Genomic DNA, 19,249 nt, shown 5'->3' with positions numbered 1-19,249 from the left:
GCCTCTGTCTTCACATAGACTTCTTCCCTGTGTGTCTCTTTATCACTCTGTGCCCTCTCCTCTTACAAGGATGCAAGTCCTTCATTTTAGGGCCCACTATGATCCAATATAATGTCATCTTAAACAGATTACATCTGTAAGGACTATTTCCAAATAGGATTGTATTCACAGATACTGTCTAGGTGGACATTGATTATGGGGAGATACGACTCAACCCAGTACAGTAAGCAACACATGATCATGAAAGATTTTTTGTCTTATGCTAATGAGTTTAGGTTTTGTCCTAAAGTAGGCAAAGAAGGGTTCTGGAAACGTTTTTTTTGTTTGTTTGTTTGTTTGTTTGTTTTTTTTTGAGACGGAGTTTCGCTCTTGTTACCCAGGCTGGAGTGCAGTGGCACGATCTCGGCTCACCGCAACCTCCGCCCCCTGGGTTCAGGCAATTCTCCTGCCTCAGCCTCCTGAGTAGCTGGGATTACAGGCATGTGCCACCATGCCCAGCTAATTTTTTGTATTTTTAGTAGAGACGGGGTTTCACCATGTTGACCAGGATGGTCTCAATCTCTTGACCTCGTGATCCACCCGCCTCGGCCTCCCAAAGTGCTGGGATTACAGGCTTGAGCCACCACGCCCGGCCCTCTGGAAACGTTTTAACAGAAGATTGGCATGACTTCTATGGCTATATAGAGAATGGAGTGGAGGGAAGGGTAAGATTAGAAGCTGAGAAATTGCCAAGAAGTCCTTACAATAGCACCATGGAAAGATGATGCAAGTACAAATTAGTATTGTAGTACTAGTGGAGCTGTAGACAGTTATTTAAAGACCAAAAGTGGGAGCTGGGCCTGAAGTGTAGTGGTACACATCTATAGTCCCAGCTGCTTGGGAAGCTGAGGCGGGAGGACCACTTGAGCCCAGGAGTTGGAGGCTGCAGTCAGCTGTGATCAAGCCACCACACTCCAGCCTGGATGACACAGTAAGACCCCATCTCTAAAAAGAAAACCAATTATCATCATAAAAAAGGCTAAAATTGGGCTAGGTGTGTGGCTCACGCCTGTAATCCCATCACTTTGGGAGGCCGAGGCAGGCGGATCACCTGAGGTCCGGAGTTCAAGACCAGCCTGACCAACATGGAGAAACCCCATCTCTATTAAAAATACAAAATTGCCGGGCGCGGTGGCTCAAGCCTGTAATCCCAGCACTTTGGGAGGCCGAGGCGGGTGGATCACGAGGTCGAGAGATCGAGACCATCCTGGTCAACATGGTGAAACCCCGTCTCTACTAAAAATACAAAAATTAGCTGGGCATGGTGGCACGTGCCTGTAATCCCAGCTACTCAGGAGGCTGAGGCAGGAGAATTGCCTGAGCCCAGGAGGCGAAGGTTGCAGTGAGCCGAGATCGTGCCATTGCACTCCAGCCTGGGTAACAAGAACGAAACTCCATCTCAAAAAAAAACAAAAACAAAAACAAAATTGAGGCGGGTGGATCACGAAGTCAGAGATCGAAACCATCCTGGTCAACATGGTGAAACCTCGTCTCTACTAAAAGTGCAAAAAATTAGCTGGGCATGGTGGCACGTGCCTGTAATCCCAGCTACTCAGGAGGCTGAGGCAGGAGAATTGCCTGAACCCAGGAGACGGAGGTTGCGGTGAGCCGAGATCGCGCCATTGCACTCCAGCCTGGGTAACAAGGGCGAAACTCCGTCTCAAAAAAAAAAAAAAAAAAAAACAAAATTGGAGCCGGGCGCGGTGGCTCAAGCCTGTAATCCCAGCACTTTGGGAGGCTGAGGCGGGTGGATCACGAGGTCAAGAGATCTAGACCATCCTGGTCAACATGGTGAAACCCCGTCTCTAAAAATACAAAAAATTAGCTGGGCATGGTGGCACTTGCCTGTAATCCCAGCTACTCAGGAGGCTGAGGCAGGGGAATTGCTTGAACCCAGGAGGCGGAGGTTGCGGTGAGCCGAGATCGTGCCATTGCACTCCAGCCTGGGTAACAAGAGCAAAACTCCGTCTCAAAAAAAAAAAAAAAAAAAAAAAAAAACAAAATTGGTCAGTAATGGTGGTGCACGCTTGTAATCACAGCTACTAGGGAGACTGAGACATGAGAATCGCTTGAACCCAAGAGGTGGAGGTTATAGTGAGCCGAGATTGCGCCATTGCACTCCAGCCTGGGCAACGAGAGCAAAACTCCGTCTCAAAAAAAAAAGAAGACTAAAACTGTAGATGAAGAGACCTGCTGACAGATTCTTTAATATTATTGAAAGATAATGAAGAATTAATTTAGGAAAGTGGCTGTGTAATTAGAGGCAACAGCTATAGCAGAAATAGAAAAGAAATTTGGGCCTCAAGGCTGTTTACATACCAACATTTTATGAAATTATTTATTTCCAGCTAGATGTGGTGGCTTACCCCTGTATTCCCAGCACATTTTATGAAATTATTTATTTCCAGCTAGGTGTGGTGGCTTACGCTTGTATTCCTAGCACTTTGGGAGGCCAAGGCAGGAGGATCACTTGAAGCCAGGAGGTCGAGACCAGCCTGGGCAGCAGAGCAAGACAGTGTCTCAAAAAAAAAAAAAATTATTTCAAGAAATTATTTATTTCCCCTAAAATGGATCAATTCTTTTTTCTCTGTGGTCCACTGTAAGAACTTCTGTCTCCGCCGGGCGCGGTGGCTCATGCCTATAATCCCAGCACTTTGGGAGCCAAGGCGGGTAGATCACGAGGTCAAGAGATCGAGACCATCCTGGTCAACATGGTGAAACCCCGTCTCTACTAAAAATACAAAAATTAGCCGGGCATGGTGGCACATGCCTGTAGTCCCAGCTACTTGGGAGGCTGAGGCAGGAGAATTGCTTGAACCCAGGAGGCAGAGGTTGCAGTGAGCCGAGATCGCGCCATTGCACTCCAGCCTGGGTAACAAGAGTAAAACGCCATCTCAAAAAAAAAAAAAAAAAAAAAAGAACTTCTGTCTTCTATTTAGTATGTACTCAATTCTGCCTTACATTTTGAATAGTTATATATATGTCTGTCTTCCACTAGGATTGTAAGTTCCTTGCAAGCAAGAACCATATCTTTTTCATATTTTATGTCTCCCTGGTTAATGTGCTTTTCAGTTAGATACTCAATAAATGTTTATTTAATTTGTAAAAATGTGTATTTTTAAGATATGCCACAATTGACAAAAATCATAAAATTATATTGCAGAAAAATCCTTAGAAATTCATTTAGTCCAACTTCATCCTTTCCTAGTTGGAAAAACTGAAATCTTTAGGGGTTAAATGATTGCCTACAGTTTACTACCACTCAAAGGTTTTTTCTATAATTTATTATATTTTCATTTTTTAAAAATTTATTTTTGAAACAGGATCTTGTTCTGTCATCCAGGCTAGTCACAGCTCACTGCAGCGTCAACCTCAAGTGGCTCAGACTAAAGTAGTCACGTGCCATCATAACTTGCTAATTTGTGTATTTTTTGTAGAGAAGGAATTTTGCCACGTTGCTCAGGTTGGTCAACTCTTGGGCTCAGGCGATCCTCCTGCCTTGGCCTCCCCAAGTGCTGGGATTACAGACATTGTCCATCATGCCTGGCCCTTATCATTATTATTATTATTATTATAAATAATTATTTTAATAATTATAAATAATAATAATTTTTAAAGTTCAGCTTTTTATTGGACACATTATAAAAGAGATTTAGTCAAAAAGACCAAAGCCCATGTCATCATCAGACTCCTCGGATTCTTCTTTCTTTGCTTCCACTTTCTTTTCCTCAGCTGGAGCAGCAGCAGTGGAGGGGGCAAGACCTCCGCTGGTGCAGCACCAGCTGCTGGAGCAGGTCCAGCAGCCCCCACATTGCAGATTGCAACCCCTACAAAGGCCTTTGCAAACAAGCCAGACCAAAAGGTTCAACATTTATACTGGCTGCTTTAATAAGGGCATTGATCTTATCTTCCTTAAGAGGACGGTCACCTTATAGTCATGCAGAATGAGGGCCAAGTAGATACAAGCGAGCTTGGTAGTAGAGGAGGCCATGGTGTGTCCTAGTATGGGGCTAGCGCTGCTGGATGTGCTGCTAGTCGCTGGATAAAGTGAGGGCCTCACCCCAACACGGCCTTAGCTTGGAAGGACCGAGCACCTTGGTGGCAGCCAAGAAAAGCCCTTATTATTATTTTTAAAGACACAAGATCTTACCATTTTGCCCAGGCTGGCCTTGAACTTGTGGGCTCAAGTGATCCTCCTGCCTCACCTCCTGAGTAGTTAGTGAAGCTACAGGCATGCATCACTGTGTCTAGCTTTATAAATATTACTTTTTTTTTTTTTTTTTTTTTTTTTTGAGACAGAGTTTCGCTCTTGTTACCCAGGCTGGAGTGCAATGGTGCGATCTCGGCTCACCACAACCTCCGCCTCCTGGGCTCAGGCAATTCTCCTGCCTCAGCCTCCTGAGTAGCTGGGATTACAGGCACGCACCACCATGCCCAGCTAATTTTTTTTTTGTATTTTTAGTAGAGACGGGGTTTCACTATGTTGACCAGGATGGTCTCGATTTCTTGACCTCGTGATCCACCCGCCTCGGCCTCCCAAAGTGCTGGGATTACAGGCTTGAGCCACTGCTCCCGGCAATATTACATTTTAAAAAATTAAGACAACCCCAAACATCATCATGCTAATTGCCCTTATTTTTAAACTTTAATTTTGGAGCATATGGTCTTGTTGCTCTGGAAGAAACATTAACCTTTGTCATTCTCTGTCTGAACTGTTGCAAAGACTCTTCACTCTCCTGTAATTACCTGTACCTTATAATTCTGTCTTCTTTTTACATGATGGGAACCCTGTTTTAGCAGTCCTCCATCCCTTCTTTCAGGCAGCAAGTTGTTCATGTCAGGGTAAGACACTATTTCATGCATCCAGTAGTCAGAACTGCTGCCTCTGACAGCATCTGTTTGGCGTTGTCATGGTATCAGCATGTGACACTGCCCCTAAGCACATACAGAATTGTGGAACAAAATGTTAAAACTTCATTTAGCTCACAGAATTCTATTGAAAAATTATCCAGAACCAAGTATGGATCATTACGTGTAAAGTGGAAATAATTATAGCTCTTTTGGTCTGATAGTTGTGCTGTTGCTGGAATTAGGAAGCATTGTATGGAGATTTCAACATTCTAATTATTCTTTAAGATGGGATTTTGTTATCATACCTGGGACTTCTACTGAATTTATACTGTTTCTACCCTTCTGGCCTTATTTCAGACAAAGTTGGGATGTATTTTTTGTTTGTTGATGTTGTTTTGAGACAGGGTCTCGCTCTTTTGCCCAGGCTGGAGTGCAGTGGCGTGATATCGGCTCACTGCATACTCCACCTCCTGAGTTCAAGTGATTCTCCTGCCTCAGCCTCTCAGGTAGCTGGGATTATAGGCACCCACCACCCCACCCAGCTAATTTTTCTATTTTTAGTAGAGATGGGGTGGCACCATGTTGGCCAGACTGGCTTCTAACTCCTAACCTCAAGTGATCCACCCGCCTTGCCTCCCAAAGTGCTGGGATTACAGGCATGAACCATTGTGACCAGACTGGTATATATTTTGCTAAGAAAAGTTCCCAGTATGATTTCCTCATTATTAGCATTTGCGTCATTTTGGCCACCTACCCCAGATTCTTCCCTTAAAAGACAGAACTGTATGTTTGTTTTTCTGTGTAGTGGGTTGACCACACAGGTGCAGCCTCACAGAAGAAAGCTTTCCGTTCATCAGGATTGGGACTAGAGTTCAATTCATTTCAGCACCAATTGCGAATCCAGGATCAAGAATTTCAGGAAGGCTTTGATGGTGGCTGGTGCCTGTCTATACATCAGCCCTGGGCTTCTCTGCTTGTCAGAGGGATTAAAAGGTAAGAATAAAAATGAATCTGGGCAATGGAAGATCTTAGAGTGACATAAATTTAATTTAGAAATATGGATTGGAATTAGTTTTCCTCAAAAAGTGGTGATTTATAATACTCTTCAATAAATAGAACTTTTTATTTTTTGAGATGGAGTCTTGCTCTGTCACCCAGGCTGGAGTGCAATGGCATGATCTCTGCTCGCCACAGTCTCTGCCTTCTGGGTTTAGACGATTGTCCTGCCTCAGCCTCCAGAGTAGCTGGGATTACAGGCATGCACTATCACGCCTGGCTAATTTTTTGTATTTTTAGTTTCACCATGTTGGCCTGGCTGGTCTTGAACTCCTGACCTCATGATCCACCTGCATTGGCTCCCCAAAGTGCTGGGATTACAGGCTTGAGCCACTGCACCTGGCCAATAAATAGAACTTTAAGCAACATATTCATGTTACTGACTTGATAGTAGTGTATTTTAAAATTAATTTTAAAACATTTAAATTGACAAATATAGTAGTAGTAGTTTTTGTACTGAATAGCTTAAAAAACAAACTGAGTTTAAAAAGGCTAATGAAGCCGGGCGCGGTGGCTCAAGCCTGTGATCCCAGCACTTTGGGAGGCTGAGGCGGGCGGATAACGAGGTCAAGAGATCGAGACCATCCTGGTCAACATGGTGAAACCCTGTCTCTACAAAAAATACAAAACATTAGCTGGGCATGGTGGCACGTGCCTGTAATCCCAGCTACTCAGGAGGCTGAGGCAGGAGAATTGCCTGAACCCAGGAGGCGGAGGTTGCGGTGAGCCGAGATCGCGCCATTGCACTCCAGCCTGGGTAACAAGAGCAAAACTCCGTCTCAAAAAAAAAAAAAAAAAAGAAAAAAAAAAAGGTTAATGAACCAAGTCATAACAAATATAGAAGACCAATTTTTTCATCTTTGGAAGCAAATCTGTTGGAAAAACTTATCTTGGCCTTGGCCTTGTAATATTCTATTCAGCAATCTTAATAATTTGATCTTGGCCAGGCACAGTGGCCCAAGCCTGTAATCCCAGCACTTTGGGAGGCCAAGGCAGGTGGATCACGAGGTCAAGAGATTGAGACCATCCTGGTCAACACGGTGAAACCCCATCTCTACTAAAAATACAAAAAATTAGCTGGGCATGGTGGTGCGTGCCTGTAATTCCAGCTACTCAAGAGGCTGAGACAGGAGAATTGCCTGAACCCAGGAGGCGGAGGTTGCAGTGAGCCGAGATCGCGCCATTGCTCTCCAGCCTGGATAACAAAAGTGAAACTCCGTCTCAAAAAAAAAAAAAAAAAAAAAAAATTTTGATCTTATGAAATATAGTTTTGATGCTTATTTACTTATTAAAATAGCATATTTCATTTTGTCTTTATATCCATATATCTATTAATCTGGCTAATAACATTGAGAAACTATTTTATCACAAAATCCTTTCCTACAAAAGTAGAGGAAACTGAGATAAGTAAAGGTATTACAGAGCTGAGTTACAGTTCTTTTTTTTTTTTTTTTTTTTTTGTTTTTTTTTTTTTTTTTTTGAGACGGAGTTTCGCTCTTGTTACCCAGGCTGGAGTGCAATGGCGCGATCTCGGCTCACCGCAACCTCCGCCTCCTGGGCTCAGGCAATTCTCCTGCCTCAGCCTCCTGAGTAGCTGGGATTACAGGCACGTGCCACCATGCCCAGCTAATTTTTTGTATCTTTAGTAGAGACGGGGTTTCACCATGTTGACCAGGATGGTCTCGATCTCTCGACCTCGTGATCCACCCGCCTCAGCCTCCCAAAGTGCTGGGATTACAGGCTTGAGCCACCGCGCCCGGCTTGAGTTACAGTTCTTAATGATGATATTATTTAATAGCTTACTATTCCATGGTTTCTTGTGTTTTTTTTTTTTTTTTTTTTTTTTTTTTGAGACGGAGTTTCGCTCTTGTTACCCAGGCTGGAGTGCAATGGTGGGACGTGATCTCGGCTCACCACAACCTCCGCCTTCTGGGTTCAAGCAATTCTCCTGCCTCAGCCTCCTGAGTAGCTGGGATTACAGGCACGTGCCAACATGCCCAGCTAATTGTTTGTTTGTTTGTTTGTTTTGAGATGGAGTTTCGCTCTTGTTACCCAGGCTGGAGTGCAATGGCGCCATCTCGGCTCACCACAATCTCCGCCTCCTGGGTTCAGGCAATTCTCCTGCCTCAGCCTCCTGAGTAGCTGGGATTACAGGCACGCGCCACCATGCCCAGCTAATTTTTTGTATTTTTAGTAGAGACGGGGTTTCACCATGTTGACCAGGATGGTCTCGATCTCTTGACCTCGTGATCCACCCGCCTCGGCCTCCCAAAGTGCTGGGATTACAGGCTTTGCCCAGCTAATTTTTTGTATTTTTAGTAGAGACGGGGTTTCACCATGTTGACCAGGATGGTCTCGATCTCTCGACCTTGTGATCCACCCGCCACGGCCTCCGAAAGTGCTGAGATTACAGGCTTGAGCCACCGCGCCCGGCTCTTAATTCAGTTTTTAAAGATAGTGTTTTCCTTTGCTTTTCTTACACATGTAAATAGAAAACTATAAAGTACAGAAAAGTAACTAGAAAGATTATCTATAATCCCACACCAAGAAACAGCTATTATTAGCATTTTGGAGTATTTCTGGTTTTGTTTGTTTGTTTGTTTTTTGTTTTTTTGAGATGGAGTTTCGCTCTTGTTACCCAGGCTGGAGTGCAATGGCGCGATCTCGGCTCACCGCAACCTCTGCCTCCTGGGTTCAGGCAATTCTCCTGCCTCAGCCTCCTGAGTAGCTGGGATTACAGGCACGTGCCACCATGCCCAGCTAATTTTTTTTTTTTTTTTTTTTGAGACGGAGTTTCGCTCTTGTTACCCAGGCTGGAGTGCAATGGCGCGATCTCGGCTCACCGCAACCTCCGCCTCCTGGGTTCAGGCAATTCTCCTGCCTCAGCCTCCTGAGTAGCTGGGATTACAGGCACGTGCCACCATGCCCAGCTAATGTTTTGTATTTTTAGTAGAGACGGGGTTTCACCATGTTGACCAGGATGGTCTCGATCTCTCGACCTCGTGATCCACCCGCCTCGGCCTCCCAAAGTGCTGGGATTACAAGCTTGAGCCACCGCGCCCGGCCTCTGTTTTTCTTTTGAGACTGAGTTTCGCTCTTGTTGCCCAGGCTGGAGTACAATGATGCAATCTCGGTTCACCGCAACCTCCGTCCCTGGTTCAAATTATTCTCCTGCCTCAGCCTCCTGAGTAGCTGGGATTACAGGCATGTGCCACCATATCTGGCTAATTTTGTATTTTTAGTAGAGATGGGATTTCTCCATGTTTGTCAGACTGGTCTCTAACTCCGGACCTCAGGTGATTCATTCCACCTGGGCTTCCCAAGTGTTGGGAGTACAGGCGTGAACCACCACCCACCTGGCCATTTCTACTTTTCTTGTGTAAATTGTTATAGGGTAAGAGCATGATATATGTGTTTGTGTTTTTCGTCTTTCATTTATCATTACAACATATTTTATTTTCCTTCTTATTTTTTTCTGTTAGAATTTTATATGCTGGTCAATGTCCCAACTCATAACAGTAAAATACCTTATACTTAAATAGAATTTCAGTTTTCAAAGCGGTAGCTCTATGAAATATAGTCGTGTGCTGGATAATGGGCAAAGAATTTTTTTTTTTTTTTTCTGAGACGGAGTTTCGCTCTTGCTCTACCATGCCCAGCTAATTTTTTTTGTATTTTTAATAGAGACGGTGTTTCACCATGTTGACCAGGATGGTCTCGATCTCTTGACCTCGTGATCCACCCCCCTCGGCCTCCCAAAGTGCTGGGATTACAGGCGTGAGCCACCATGCCCAGCCACAGGCAAAGAATTTGAATAGATTTTTTACCAATAAATAAATAAATATAAGTGGCCAATAAGCACAAGAAATAATACTAACATCTTTGGTAATTAGGGAAATGTCAATCAAAATTACCATGAGATACCATTTCACACCCAGTAGGTTGGCTATAATTAAAAATAGAGGCCGGGCGCGGTGGCTCAAGCCTGTAATCCCAGCACTTTGGGAGGCCGAGGCGGGTGGATCACGAGGTCGAGAGATGGAGACCATCCTGGTCAACATGGTGAAACCCCATCTCCACTAAAAATACAAAAAACTAGCTGGGCGTGGTGGCGCGTGCCTGTAATCCCAGCGATTTAGGAGGCTGAGGCAGGAGAATTGCCTGAGCCCAGGAGGCGGAGGTTGTGGTGAGCCGAGATCGCGCCATTGCACTCCAGCCTGGGTAACAAGAGCGAAACTCCGTCTCAAAAAAAAAAAAAAAAAAAAAAAACAGAAATAGACCAAATGTGGTGGCTCACACCTGTAATCCCAGCACTTTCGGAAGCCATGGCAGGCAGATTACAAGGTCAAGAGACTGAGACCATCCTGGCCAACATCGTGAAATCCCACCTCTACTAAAAATACAAACATTAGCTGGGCATGGTGGCGCGCACCTATAGTCCTAGCTACTGAGGAGGCTGAGGTAGGAGAATCACTTGAACCTGGGAGGTGGAGGTTGCAATGAGCTGAGATCATACCACTGCACTCCAGCCTGGGGACAGAGCAAGACTCCACCTCAAAAAATAAAAATAAGGTGTAGTGGCTCACACCTGTAATCCCAGTACTTTGGGAGGCTGAGGAGAACAAATCACTTGAGCCAAGGAGTTCAAGACCAGCCTAGGCAACATGGTGAAACCCCATCTCTGCCAAAAATACAAAAAATCAGCCAGGTGTGGTGAGTGTCTCTTGTCCCAGCCACTTAGGAGGCTGAGGTGGGAAAATCACTTGAGCGTGGGAGGCAAAAGCTGCAGTGATCTCAGATCACGCCACCTCACTCCAGCCTGGGCCACAGAGAGGGAACTTATCCAAAAAAAATAAATAAATAAGGTGGTGGCTCACATCTGTAATGGCAGCACTTTGGAAGGCCAAGGCAGGTGGATCATCTGAAGTCAGGAGTTTGAGACCAGCCTGGCCAACATAGTGAAACCCCAGCTCTCCTAAAAATGCAGAAAATTAGCCAGGTGTGGTTGTAGGCACCTGTAATCCCAGCTACTCAAAAGGCTGACAAAGGAGAATCGATTGAACATGGGAGGTGGAGGTTGCAGTGAGGCGAGCTCGCACCATTGCCCTCCAGCCTGGGCAATAGGAGTGAAACTCAATCAACCAATAAAGTTGCTGAGGGTGTAGAGAAATTAGGCCAGGCTCAGTGGCTCACACTTGTAATCTCAGCACATTGGGAGGCTGAGGCAGGTGGATAATTTGAGGTCAGGAGTTCAAGACCAGACTGACCAATATGATGAAACCCTGTCTCTACTTAAAACACAAAAAATTAGCCAGACACTCAGGTGCAGTGTGGCCGGCGCCAGTAGTCCCAGCACTTTGGGCTGAGTTGGGCAGATCATGAGGTCAGGAGATTGAAACCATCCTGGCTAACACGGTGAAACCCCATCTCTACTAAAAATACAAAAAATTTAGCCAGTTGTGGTAGCACTTGCCTATAATCCCAGCTACTCAGAAGGCTGAGGCAGGAGAATCACTTGAACCTGGAGGTGGAGGTTGCAGTGAGCTGAGGTTACGCCAGTGCATTCTAGCCTGTGTAACAGAGAGAGATTCCGTCTCAAAAGAAAAAAGGAAAAAAAAAGATTATAATATCTATTTTTGCTGTGCCTTTTCTTTCTTTCTTTTTTCTTTTTTTTTTTTTTTGAGACAGAATCTCACTCTGTTGCCCAGGCTGGAGTGCAATGGCATGATCTCGGCTTGCTGCAACCTTCACCTCCGAGGTTCAAGCAATTTTCCTGTCTCAACCTCCTGAGTAGCTGGGATCAGACGTGTGCCACCACGCCCAGCTAATTTTTTTATTTTTAGTAGAGATAGAGTTTTGCCCTGTTGGCCAGGCTGGTCTCAAACTCAGGTGATCTACCAGCCTCCACCTCTCAAAGTGCTGGGATTTATAGGTGTGAGCCATTGTGCCCATCCTTTATTGTACCTTTTCTATGTTTAGATATATTTAGATATACAAAGTGTTATCACTGTGTTCCAATTGCCTACAGTATTCTGTACAGTAACATGCTGTACAAGTTTATAACTTAAGAACAAGAGGCTGCCGGACACAGTGCCTCATGCCTATAATCCCAGCGCTTTGGGAGGCCAAGGTGGGTAGATTACCTGAGGTCAGGAGTTCGAGACCAGCCTATCCAACATGGCGAAACACCATCTCTACTAAAAATACAAAAAAAAAAAAAATAGCTGGGCATGGTGGTGCGTGCCTCTAATCCCGACTACCTGGGAGGCTGAGGCAGGAGAATTGCTTGAACCTGAGAGGTGGAGGTGGCAGTGAGCCGAGATCGCAGCATTGTATTCCAGCTTGGGCAACAAGAATCCAACTCCATCTCAGGGAAAAAAAAAAAAAAAAAAGAAAAAGAGGCTATACCGTAGCCTAGGTGCATAGTAGGTTATACTATCTGAAATTGCCTAAAGACACATTTTTCAGAGCATATCCCCATTGTTAAGCAAGATGTGACTGTAGATTAGGCCAGTATTATTACAATCTTTGGCAAATGAGGATATTGAAGCAGGCAGAGGTAAAATATGAAGCTAGTTAGTGACAGAGATGGAACTAGAGTTCAGGTTTTCAAACTGCTCTTTCCTCTCTACTGTTCACGCTTCAGACATTACTTAGAGACAAATGATTATCAGCATTTAGGCATAATCATTTCTACTTTGGCAGTTTCACTATTAGCTGCCATTTCTCTACTTTGTTAAGGTGCACTACACCTCTTCTCCTGTCTTGAAGGTCAGTTCTTGCTTTGGCTCCTAATTATTTCATAGTTCATGTCTGTAAGTGCCATTAGAGAAGTGCATGGAAATCCGCTTCTGCTCCAGGATGATCAAACCCTTAGATGTCTGTTCTCACTGAGTTTTCTGCAATTTAGGTGTCTTCCTTTTCCAAAGTAGAAAACTAAACAACTTGCCTTCTGCTAAGGGAATCAGAGTATTTACATTTCTCTCATCCTATTTTGGATTTGGTTTCAAATTTTCTCACAGAAGCGAACAGCGTGAGCAGCATCTAGTGCATAGTCACTTTATTTTAATCCCACAGAAATAAAGCAGGTGGTTTTGCCACATTTGTGGAATCATTTTCCCAGTAATTCTTCAGATTATTTGGTGTAGAGGGAAGACATACGTTGGTTCATTCCCCATATCGTGCACCTACTACAAGCCTGGCACTCTTCCAATATATTTGTGTTGGAAAGCCAAGGATATGAAAAATTAATAACCCCATTTTCCACTATAAGAATGGGATGAGAGGGTTATATTATCAAGGTACCTTATTTAATTTGGTTGGAGGGAATAAGAAACATTATAACCCTTGGAAAGTAGCGATTAAATTCTGAAGGCATGCTGTTATTCTCCTTACAGGTTCTTTCAAACTAGTCCATAAGTTGTTTAATAGTCCACAAAGAAAACCCTGAATACAATTTAAAAATGTAAATGGGTGTGGTTCTAATTCAGAGTTAAAGCATTTTTATTTACTTAAATTATTGTAAATAATAAAAAGTAACATTCTTGGGAGTTATATGTAGGTGAGGATTTTTCTGTCAGATTGGAGAACAAATCAACTAATCTTCCAGGAAAAGTTTAGCCTTTGACTCAAGGGCAAGGATTTCCATATCTCTGGGATGACTTATATGTCTTGAAATTACAGGATTTGTGCTGGGCGTGGTAGCTCATACCTGTAATCCCTGCACTTTGGGAAGCTGAGGTGGGCAGATCACCAGAGATTGGGAGTTTAAGACCACCCTCACCAACATGGAGAAATCCCATCTCTACTAAAAATACAAAATTAGCCAGGTGTGGTGGTGCATGCCTGTAATCTCAGCTACTCCAGAGGCTGAGGCAGGAGAATTGCTTGAACCCTGGAGGTGGAGGTTGCAGTGAGCCAAGATAGCACTGCTGCACTCCAGCCTGGACAAGAAAACTGAAACTCCGTCTCAAATTAGGTAGATAGATAGATAGTTAGATAGACAGACAGACAGACAGACAGACAGATAGAAAGAAAAGGAAGGAAGGGAGCCGGGCGCGGTGGCTCAAGCCTGTAATCCCAGCACTTTGGGAGGCCGAGGCGGGTGGATCATAAGGTCGAGAGATCGAGACCATCCTGGTCAACATGGTGAAACCCCGTCTCTACTAAAAATACAAAAAATTAGCTGGGCATGGTGGCACGTGCCTGTAATCCCAGCTACTCAGGAGGCTGAGGCAGGAGAATTGCCTGAACCCAGGAGGCGGAGGTTGCGGTGAGCCGAGATCGTGCCATTGCACTCCAGCCTGGGTAACAAGAGCGAAACTCCGTCTCAAAAAAAAAAAAAAGAAAAGGAAGGAAGGAAGAAAAAGAAGGAAGGAAGGGAAGGAGGGGAGGAGACAGAGAGAGAAAGAGAGAGAGAGAGAGAAAATAATAGGATTTGTATTTTAGAAGCACCAAGACTGGTGAGGGCTCCAAGTCTGAGTTGTAGGGATCAGGTGAAAAGCAGGCAGGAGTTGAGAAAGATGACTTATCATTGTTCTTGTATAGGAGAAATTGTGGACAGAATTCATCCTCAAATGAAAGGTATTATGAGAAAGAAGTGTTTTTGACAAAAAATATCCTTCCTGGTAAAGCATCATCTATAGACCTCTTGGTTCAACTGGATAATTTGCTATGGGATTTGTTATATATCATAGGATCTTCCAGGAAACTAGAATTTAGATCACTCCCACTAATTTGTGTTTGTTCAAGGGTAGAGGGCAGATCCTGGTACACTCCCCACAGAGGACGACTTTGGATAGCAGCCACAGCCAAAAAACCCTCTCCTCAAGAAGTCTCAGAACTCCAGGCTACATACCGTCTTCTTCGTGGGAAAGGTAACAGTTGTATGTTCTCCTTTCAATTTTACTTCGTCAAGAGAAGTCATTGACGTTCGTCTTCTTTCACTTCCTTCTTCCTTTGGCTTTTTCTTCGTTAAAAGGGACTTTTAAACTCTGTATTTGTTTGTTTGTTTGGTGGTAAATCATTGACAGCATTGAAAGCATTAATCTGTAGAACAGCGCAAATAAAAATATCAATTTCCAACACAAGAAACCAACTAGTGTTAATTTTTTTATCTGAGAAAATCAACATCTTCTTTATTCTGAAGGCAAAATGACTAATGTAAACTCTGGTATCCTTACACTGGGAAAACAACCAAACAGGAATTTTTATTTAGAGTGGCCTAAATAGACACCTACTACTGGATTTGAGCATCAGAGTTGATTTACTTAAGCAACTTATTTTGGGAATCACCCCAAGAATACTAACTTTGGATCCTCAAGAAGACTTCTGACCTTTGGACATCCTGTTTTTCCTTCCTCTTACCCAGCTCTTACAGTTGTTTTAAAGGTAGAATAAAAGGATAACAATGCAACCATCTTTAAACATTTCTAAGAAACAGCCTCAAAGAATCACTAGGAATAAAAAGTGCATGCTTCCTTTCTTGGCTGGGTACCGTGGCTCACGCCTATAATCTTAGCACTTTGGGAGGCCAAGGAGGGCAGATCACCTGAAATCGGGAGTTCGAGACCAGCCTGACCAACATGAAGAAATCCCATCTCTACTAAAAATACAAAACTGCGCCGGGCGCAGTGGCTCAAGCCTGTAATCCCAGCACTTTGGGAGGCTGAGGCGGGTGGATCACGAGGTCGAGAGATCGAGACCATCCTGGTCAACATGGTGAAACCCTGTCTCTACTAAAAGTGCAAAAAATTAGCTGGGCATGGTGGCACGTGCCTGTAATCCCAGCTACTCAGGAGGCTGAGGCAGGAGAATTGCCTGACCCCAGGAGGCGGAGGTTGCGGTGAGCCGAGATGGCGCCATTGCACTCCAGCCTGGGTAACAAGGGCGAAACTCCGTCTCAAAAAAAAAAAAAAAATACAAAATTACCTGGGCATGGTGGCACATGCCTGTAATCCCAGCCACTCAGGAGGCTGAAGCAGAAAAATTGCTTGAACCCAGGAGGCAGAGGTTGCGGTGAGCTGAGATCATGCCATTGCCTGGGCAACAAGAGCGAAACTTTGTCTCAAAAAAAAAAAAAAAAAAATTTTTTTTTTGAGACAGAGACTCGTTCTGTCACCCAGGCTGGAGTGTAGTGGCATGATCTCTCCTCACTGCAACCTCTGCCTTCCAGGTTCAAGTGATTCTCCTGCCTCAGCCTTCTGAGTAGCAGGAACTACAGGCACGTGGTACCACACCTGGCTAATTTTTTGTATTTTTAGTAGAGACAGGGTTTCACCATGTTGGCTGAGGCTGGTCTTGAACTCTGACCTCAAGTAATCCTCCTGCCTTGGCCTCCCAAAGTGCTGGGGTTACAGATGTGACCCACCTCACCCAGCCTAAGAGCATGTTTCTCACATTTTAATCTTTTTTTTTTTTTTGTCATCTGTAACTGCCTTTCTTTGGTTCCAAAACTCATCACTACCAAAGTCCAATCTGATACAATTGCATATAGTAGAATTAATTTGTTTAGAATGAATTTGTGGGGTCCTTGAACTTTGATGGTATGAGGGCAAAGGAAAACTTTTCTAGCTTAGCATGTAGATAATGACCTAAGCGAGCCACTCACTGTATATTTTTGCTAAAATACGAATAGTTGTGCCAAGTAAATCTCACTGTTTTTCTTATGTCTACAAATAGATAATGGAAAAAGTTATTAATATTTGTTCAGAATTGAAAACAGATTCCTGAGGTCCAAGATCACAAAGAAGGAAATTTATTCAATCCTTTTGTTATTCCTGATTCAGATGTGGAATTTCCTAATGACTATCCGTCAGGTTGTCTACTGGGCTGTGTGGACCTAATTGACTGCTTGTCCCAGAAGCAATTTAAGGAGCAGGTAAGTAAAGAATACTTTTTTTCTTTAAGCAGAGACAGGGTTTCGCCATGTTGGCCAGGCTGGTCTTGAACTCCTGACCTCAAGTGATCCTCCCACCTTGGCCTCTCAAAGTGCTGGGATTATAGGTGTGAGCCACCACGCCCAGCCTGGTGCATATAAATTTCTGTATAAAAAGCCATTGTCATATTCCAGTTAACAAGTATAGGGTCTTCGTCCTTTACGAAAACCTTGCAAAAATCCTTGATTATTCCTTGAATTATTTTAGTTGGAGGGTGGGAATAGTAGGATCTGTTATTGCTAATTCTGGAGCTTTTGGTCCAGGCTATTGAACTCATGATAGGCAAATATATTTGACTCTGATTGCAAGGACTAAGCCATACTTGGAAGGAGGTTTGTGTATTTATGTATGAATATACATATGTATGTATTCATACATTTTATTTGGGTCACTAAAGATTGAACTGACAGGCCAGGCATGGTTGCTTATGCATGTAATCCCTGCACTTTGGGAGGCCAAGGCAGGTGGATCACCTGAGATCAGGAATTCAAGACCAGCCTGACCAACATGGTGAAACCCCACCTCTACAAAAAATACAAAAATTGACCTGGTGCAGTGACTCATGCCTGTAATCCGAGCACTTTGGGAGACTGAGGCAGGCGGATCCCCTGAGGTCAGGAGTTTGAGACCAGTCTGGCCAATGTGATGAAACCCTGTCTCTATTAAAAATACAAAAACAAGCCGGGCGCGGTGGCTCAAGCCTGTAATCCCAGCACTTTGGGAGGCTGAGGCGGGTGGATCACGAGGTCGAGAGATCGAGACCATCCTGGTCAACATGGTGAAACCCCATCTCTACTAAAAATACAAAAAATTAGCTGGGCGTGGTGGCGCGTGCCTGTAATCCCAGCTGCTTAGGAGGCTGAGGCAGGAGAATTGCTTGAGCCCAGGAGGCGGAGGTTGCGGTGAGCCGAGATTGTGCCATTGCACTCCAGCCTGGGTAACAAGAGTGAAACTCCGTCTCAAAAAAAAAAAAAAAATACAAAAACTTAGCTGGGCATGGTGGTGGGCACCTGTAATCCCAGTTACTTGGGAGGCTGAGACAGAAGAATTACTTGAACCCAGGAAGCAGAGGTTGCATTGAGCCAAGATCACACCACTATACTCCAGCCTGGCAACAAGAACAAAACTCCGTGTCAAAAAAATATATATATATATTTATACACAAACACACACACACACACACACACACACAATTAGCCACATGTAGTGGCACACACCTGTAATCCCAGCTGCTCAGGAGGCTGAGGCAGAACGGCTTAAACCCGGGAGGTGGAGGTTGTAGTGAGCTGAGATCATGCCACTGCACTCCAGCCTGGGTAACAGAGCAAAATTGTCTCAAAAAGAAAAAGGCCAGCGTTGTGCTTCACGCCTGTAATCCCAGCACTTTGGGAAGCCGAGGTGGGTGGATCACGAGGTCAGGAGATCGAAACACAGTGAAACTCCCATCTCAACTAAAAATTAAAAAAAAAAAAAAAATTAGCCAGGTGTGGTGGCAGGCACCTGTAATCCTAGCTACTTGGGACACTGAGGCAGGAGAATCACTTGAACCTGGTAGCAGAGGTTGCAGTGAGCCAAGATCACACCACTGCACTCCAGCCTAGCAGCAGAGCAAGACTCCATCTCAAAAAAAAAAAAATAAAAATAAAAATAAAATTGAACTGACATAACTATAGTACATGTTTGAACAGCAGAGGGAGCTGAAAGACTTTAACTTAATTAGAAAATTCCTGAAATATAGGACCCTTACGTTTAGACTCAAAACTAGCAGAAATCCAAAATAAGAAAAGTCCATCCTCGAAGCACAAAGAGTCTTACCTAATAGTATGGTTTTCCTGTTTTCTGAACAGTTACTTTAGATAATAGGGCTTCCACCACTGTGCTGAAGAAAACATGCTTCAGTTTCATTTATCTCAGCAAATTCTCTGTTTTTCAGACTTTTTTTTTTTTTTTTTTGAGACAGAGTTTCGCTCTTGTTACCCAGGCTGGAGTGCAATGGCGCGATCTCGGCTCACCACAACCTCCACCTCCTGGGTTCAGGCAATTCTCCTGCCTCAGCCTCCCGAGTAGCTGGGATTACAGGCACGTGCCACCATGCCCAGCTAATTTTTTGTATTTTTAGTAGAGACGGGGTTTCACTATGTTGACCGGGATGATCTCGATCTCTCGACCTCGTGATCCACCCGCCTCGGCCTCCCAAAGTGCTGGGATTACAGGCTTGAGCCACCGCGCCCGGCCTGTTTTTCAGACTTTCTTACCTTTCATGACTCTCATTACTGTCTACTTTTTTCCTTTACTATTCCCAGCCATTTCACCCTCTCTGTTCTTTACTCTTTATGTATTTATGTATTTATTTATTTGTTTGTTTA

At 44.1% G+C, this 19,249-nt stretch overlaps 1 protein-coding gene and 1 pseudogene across 3 annotated transcripts in view; one reads left to right on the top strand and one right to left on the bottom strand.

The window, feature by feature from the left end:
• The window catches only part of TRIP4 (thyroid hormone receptor interactor 4), an 88,889-nt gene that overhangs the window by 35,357 nt on the left and 34,283 nt on the right, over positions 1-19,249 (top strand). For 2 of the 3 annotated variants that reach the window (XM_039468632.2, XM_039468631.2), the window contains 3 exons: positions 5,696-5,883; positions 14,698-14,822; positions 16,734-16,825. In XM_039468632.2, coding sequence (XP_039324566.1) covers positions 5,696-5,883; positions 14,698-14,822; positions 16,734-16,825 — 405 coding nt within the window. The remainder of the gene's footprint in view (positions 1-5,695; positions 5,884-14,697; positions 14,823-16,733; positions 16,826-19,249) is intronic. The other variant, XR_005579302.2, reaches the window with a different exon arrangement.
• Positions 3,666-4,277, bottom strand: LOC120363921 (large ribosomal subunit protein P1 pseudogene; annotated as a pseudogene).

Source organism: Saimiri boliviensis, chromosome 2 (genome assembly GCF_048565385.1).
Source record: "Saimiri boliviensis isolate mSaiBol1 chromosome 2, mSaiBol1.pri, whole genome shotgun sequence".
Classification (NCBI taxonomy): domain Eukaryota; kingdom Metazoa; phylum Chordata; class Mammalia; order Primates; family Cebidae; genus Saimiri; species Saimiri boliviensis.
The sequence above is the reverse complement of the archived record's forward strand: the minus strand, read 5'-3'. Positions and strand labels throughout refer to the sequence as shown.